The following is a 6,000-nucleotide window of genomic DNA, read 5'->3' on the forward strand; positions in this document are numbered from 1 at the left end:
GAGCGCTAATGGCACAAGTAGTGTAAGTGTGGCTGGGCTTGAAAGATGGGGGGGGGGGGGGGAAGATGGTTCACATGGAGGGCACTGCTGAGTGTGCACGGTGAAGAGTGAACTTGCACCATGTTTTTATAAATGTACGTAAAGAAATGCTTACTTTTATCATGTATTTTAATGTTCACCTTTTACCACATGAAACGTATTGGTTGCTAGAAAAAACGAGTGCCAGTACACAGTTCGAAAACATGATTTGGGTCATAGAGCTTTGGTTAATTATTTTTAATGCAACGTAATCGACATTTGCAGAATTTTTTGTTGCTCAATTATTCAAGCTGGGTGTATTGGGATATGTATAGATGGTTGAACATTTGTACTTTAAATTGTGTAATGTTAGTATCAAATGCGCTGAATTTCTACTTTGATTTCTTAAGAGATTCATTATTCCTCAGTTTCTAAGTAAAACTTCATGGTTTGTTTTACGGAAGATATGTTGCAAAGTCAAACTATTATTGATGCAATATTAATATATTTTGTTTGAATGTATTTTACTGTATCGTGTTCTTAGGGATAAATCATAACTGACAATTTTCCTTTACGACACATTACTTAACCTTTAATCATATGACAAAAGTTTGGTTAACGATAGCTTCTTAGAATGACAGACTGGACCTCTGATCGTAGTAATGCAATTTCGAATGATTAAATGCGATTTAAATAATATAATTATTTGTAGCTATGGCGTTTGATTTGAGCACATACTGAAAACTACATTTATGAGGCTAGGCAACCTCTATCAATCAACACGTGTTTAATTTTAATTTTATTTTCATTGAGTTTGTAGCTTTCCACTCAAACATCACACTCAACAAATTATTCCTAAAGTCTAAATATCTAGAGTTTAAAAGTTATTTCTACAATAATTTCCTTTATTTATTTTCATGTCAGAATTTGTATACAATTTGATTCCAGTATGTTGTTTTGTTGCACTTGTTGGATTAATGTCAAGCAACAACACAGTGTGAAAGGGGTTTCGTTTAGGTCTACTGAAGAAGGCGTTTAAACTTTACACGAACCTACTGAAGAAGGAACCCTTAGGCAACATTTTCCCCCCCTCCCTTCCCACAAGTTCTCTCGGCCACCTCGAGGGCAGATTCCTGAACAAATCCAGCTGGAACGGTCGTCCGAAAAGTACAGGATGACGTTTCCGAAAAGAGCTCCCCGGGTGAAGATATCTCCCTCGGAAATTCTAATCAAATCCACATCCAGGACCCCCCCTATCAATGAACCCCATTTCGTATCCTTTTCGGGACCACGTTCACTTTCTCACAGTGCCTAAGTTAACCCAACGAAGTGTAATCTAACGAGGGTGCAATCCAGCATTAACCATCGTGGGAAATTCAGTTGAAGAGAGCCTATTTCTGTTTGGAAGCTCCTGAAGGACCGGTAGAAGTGGGATAAGAGTCGGATGGTGGGGCAGTTAGGAAGCTTCCTACTAATCAATGCTAATTCCGGGGTGGAATCGTCCTGCGCCTCGCGGTCTCGGTTGTCGTCAGCTATGGGAACTGCCATTGCTTACGACTTGCCTTTGTCGCAAGGCTTCATTACCAGTCTAGTTTTTGAATTACTGTTACTGTAGCTGGCATCTGCATTGGCACGAGAGAGTACGGACATCACGGGTGAGCTTCGTTGGTCCTCGTTGGTATGGTGTTTTTGTATTCTTCTGGGTATCCTTGTGGTGATCGAGAGAAGGGTCTGTGAGAAGTGTTTAAAATACGTGTGATTTGCGGCGTGAGCGGTGTTGAACAAGGCTACTAGAGCGGGAACCAACTTTAGTTAATTCATTTATTTATGTTATTATTTTTTTTCTTTCCCCTAGCGTCGTTGGCATGAGAGAGAGAGAGAGAGAGAGAGGGACAGTGGGAGGCAAACTAGACACTTACGAGCGAAAGAGGTGAAGCGCTAGAATTCCGCTGCTGCGGCACCAGTTGGGTTTTTCCATCGAAGGTTCCTGCTACGATTGCATTTCAGAGCCGAAAAGCATTCGAAGATTTGATTGCGATAATTGCAGATGTTGTATGAATCATTCGGTGTAGTCGAGAGAGAGAGTGAGTGAGAGAGAGAGACACCGACCTTGCGAGTCTAGTGAGGTGCGAACGGCTTGTGCTATGAAAGTGGAACTAATTTTTGTCGGACTGCGTTTCAACCCTCAGTTGTGGTGTTCATTCCCTGGTTGAAAGAGCTCGGTTCCATTTAGCCGAGAGTCTCTTGTTCTGCCTTGTTTCTTCTAGGCGCTATTTATCGGTAGGTTTTTTCCTCCTGTGTTGAAGAAAACAGGGTAGATAACGTCGGTGTTGTCGCCGTACAGTTCTTTTGCCCTTGAGCGACACCTAGGAGGTGCCTGAGTTTGAGTGAGGCTTGTAAACAAGCTCTAAATTCAATTTTACAGTAAGCCTGTTAAAGCTCAAGAGTGCGCTGAGGAGTTTGCTTTTGATACAGCAACAATTACGGGCTATGGTGAGAGATGTATAGAATATGTTTGATACTGCAGAGTATCGAGCTCTTCGGTGAGGTCCATGGTTCCATCCTTTTTGTGAGCGGTTGTTAGCGCATCTTTTGCGTAGAATTTTGAAGGATTTAGTGTGTGCTCTTGTTCCGACTTTTTTCTATCACAAAAAGTAATCGTTATGAATGACAAAGTTCTTCAAGGAGTATTTTCTTAGTACAGCACTTGCAGCCCAAGGAGTGTAGGCTATGCAAGTAAGGTACAAGAGACGTAGTATCATTTTATTGGTGGTGTATCAAGTCCACCGTGATGAGTTACCAGGTGCGACACTTTCAACCAAGCACCAGCAGGTTTCGTAGTGGAGGATTCATTTCTGTGTCACTACGCATTTCTTCTGGATGCCAACACTCCAACTGGATGTCATCGCCGCACAAACCTGTGCAACCGGAGCCCAAGAAGCGGAAAGCGTGTCCCACAGCCACTGCGTTTCTAGATCCCGGGCTTTGGAAATTTCTTCCCGATGATTTGTTGGAGAAAGTGGCGGCTTTCATGCCTTTTCCGGGTCTTTTTAGGTGCCGGGCCGTGAACAAACGACTCAAGGATTTTGTGTTTTCCGAGAAGTTTCAAGAAGCTCGGGCGTGTGTTCAGTCATGGAATGCCTTGTCTCCTACATCTCAATATCTTCTTATTTTTGCCACAATTGAGGGGAAGAACATGTGCACTGCTTTTGATGCGGTAGCGAATCGATGGTTGTGCATGCCCCCAATGCGGGGACTTGATCCTCGAGCCAAAGATTGCATAGCAGGTGAGGAATTGTTCTTCTACCTTTTGTTTATCCCAGTGCTGCGGTTCTTGTTCTTCGATATACTTGGAACGATCATCAGTGTTGATTTACAGTACGTTGAGGCATCTTGTTGTCACCAGAAGCTCAATCCCGTCTTTTGTATATGTGTGTGGAGGTGTTTTAATATTAGTTTTAACTTTATATGGTTTTCCTTCTTCCCTTGTAGTGTTCCTCTGACAGTTCTGATCAAACCCTCCCCCTGCATCCCTTTCAATCAATTTATTTGATTGCGCTTCTATCCAGTTGATTAGAATATGAACATTCTGCTCCTTTTCCACGTGGCAGTATGACCTAGTCATATTTGTTCTTGGAGCCAGGAAGATTCATGTCTCTTTGTGGGCGAGGTGGTACCGGATGTTCTACTTTCGCAACAAAACACTTCGAGTCGATGCCGTGTGTAGGTGTTGTGGAGTGATGACGTGGAGTCTCTCGAACTAGTCTAGTGTCAAGGTTTTTCCCCTGATCAAACGTACATCTTATTCATTGCAGGAGACGGGGGACTGTTATGTTTCCGAGACGTGAATGAGCAAGGGATTGCGAGTTTGTTTGTCTTCAATCCTGTCACAGCGAGCTGTAGAGAGCTACCGCCAATGCACGTTGGCAACTCCATGATGCAGCATAATTGGCTGTTGACGCATATGATCTTTAACAGATTCACAAGTTCCTACAAGTTGTTAGTGCTTACCAAGAGAACGTGTCCTCAAGCCCTTGCTCACATGGAGATTTACGACTCTCTTACGCAAATGTGGTCCGTCGACAATAACTTATCGGTCATTGAAAGAAAGTACAAGCTAAGCTTTCCTCCCCAGGTGGGAGCATGTTGTGACAACTTTTTTTACTTCGTGGCCAAGGAAGGCATCCTAAGGAATAGCAATGTAATGGGGCTGGTTGTGTACGACATTTACGAGGGCGTGTTCCGTGAGAAGCTTCTGTACAGATGTGAACCAAGATGTCCAGGAAGCAAGATTGGAGTGCAAGTCGTGGAATGCAAGGGCACAGTGTACATGGTGGTTCGCGAGGACGATTGCAAAGGCACCAAGGGAGTTTCTTTTTGCAGGCTGAATCCTTCTAAAGAGCAAAAGATTGAGGACGCAGTGTTGTTTGAGAGTTTCTTCGCCAAGTGGGGCTCCAAGTTCCCTGTCTATCGGTGCGTTTCTGTGCGTAATGAGCTAGGCTTACTTCTCTACGACAAGTCATTTCAAGTCCTGGCAGACGATTTGTCCGAAGAGCTCAAGCTTCCACCCTGTCCTTTCCAAGGACTAGCTAATTTTGTCTCCTCCACATCCCTGCTCTCCTGCAACAAGCCGTTACACGTGTATTATGCTACACAGAATGTGGTCTCCGAGGCTCACTTTCAGCCCAATGCGTCTGCCACAGTTTAAGCGTAGAATTGCAAACCTCTTCACCCTCTAACAAGTTTGGTTATATTCTTATTTTTAACTGAAGGTAATTTTTTTGGTGATCAATAGGTAGACAAAGGAATTGTCTTTGAATGCTTCTCAGGGATTCATTAATTCCCTAAGGAAGCGGTTTTCTGGGTTAGCCAACATCTGGTATGACGTTAGATATAAATCGTATAGCGTGCGAGGGATGCACTCCACATGTGTATATAATGGTTCAATTTGACGCGATCTATGAGACTTACAGCATCCAGTTATTTTCGTGGTACATCAAGGAATACCCTTGGTTGTATCTGTAGAGTCCTTGCGGATGAAACTTTCGTTTTCTCCTTGTGCACATTGTGACCTTGCATGTGTAGCTTCACAGGAGTGTACGAGTCTGAAAATTGTTGTCATCAAGTGTTTGATGACTTGTACATTCTCAAAGAAAGCTTTGCGAATGTATTGAGGGGTGGTGTTTTGATGTATTATTTCAATATAATACACATTCAATGCAGGAAAATGTACACAACAAATCACTTCATCAATTCCTACTTATTCGTATCAGGAGTCCAGATTCTTTATTTGGAACATGATGAATGCCGTTGGCAACTCCATTTGATACACCTTTACAACTTCTAAATTACATCAATAACAGTTTATATGTCAAAATTCGATTATTGAAGTGTGTTGGATTTCACACATTTTGTGAAAATAAAGAATTAAAAATAACTCTTGCTTGGTTTGATTGTTTGTTTGTTTGTTTGTTTTACTTCATTGGCATATTACAACTTTCTTAATGTTGGTCTCAACCTTTATGCAAGAACCTTTATGCAAGGTCTACTATATTATTCATTTGAAATTGATTCGAAAAATGTATAAGATCTACTTTATACTACCTTGATTTGATTTAGAGTTGTGTTGTCATTGATTGCAGTTTTTGTATATTTTAGTTTATGTGTGTTTTATTCAATAATTTTTTGTTTTGATAATTCAAACATTTAATTTAATAATGAGAAAAATATTAAAAATATATATGTAAAACATCATTAACATGTGAAAAGGATCCCAAACTATTCGTAGTTTCTAAAAACATGTGAAAAGGATCCCCAACTTTTTGTAGTTTCTAAAAGTATCTATAGAGGATTCTGTAGACTTATGGAATTGGTCTTAGGACCTCCCTTGGAAAATTCTACATGACTTAGTTGTTATTGTGTATCAAGGAGACAATTCCACAAGACTAAGTTGTTATTGTGTATTAAGGAGACAACAAGAGA

At 41.3% G+C, this 6,000-nt stretch overlaps 1 protein-coding gene across 1 annotated transcript; it reads left to right on the top strand.

Annotated features, from left to right (window-relative positions):
• The first annotated feature begins 1,613 nt into the window (after positions 1-1,613).
• On the top strand, positions 1,614-5,001 carry LOC112275968 (F-box only protein 13). The gene is made up of 2 exons (XM_024506830.3): positions 1,614-3,305; positions 3,834-5,001. Exons 1-2 carry the CDS (start codon positions 2,810-2,812, stop codon positions 4,724-4,726), a joined length of 1,389 nt encoding a protein of 462 aa, XP_024362598.1. The 5' UTR covers positions 1,614-2,809; the 3' UTR covers positions 4,727-5,001.
• Positions 5,002-6,000: the final 999 nt, after the last annotated feature.

Source organism: Physcomitrium patens, chromosome 23, assembly GCF_059467195.1.
Source record: "Physcomitrium patens ecotype Gransden chromosome 23, ASM5946719v1, whole genome shotgun sequence".
Lineage (NCBI taxonomy): Eukaryota > Viridiplantae > Streptophyta > Bryopsida > Funariales > Funariaceae > Physcomitrium > Physcomitrium patens.

What these genes read in the sequence shown, in the direction of transcription:
- LOC112275968 (XM_024506830.3), top strand. Translation starts at nt 2,810, where the DNA reads ATGAGTTACCAGGTGCGACACTTTCAACCAAGCACCAGCAGGTTTCGT. An exon ending in AGCCAAAGATTGCATAGCAG is followed by an intron (nt 3,306 to 3,833) that starts GTGAGGAATTGT and finishes TATTCATTGCAG; the next exon opens with GAGACGGGGGACTGTTATGT.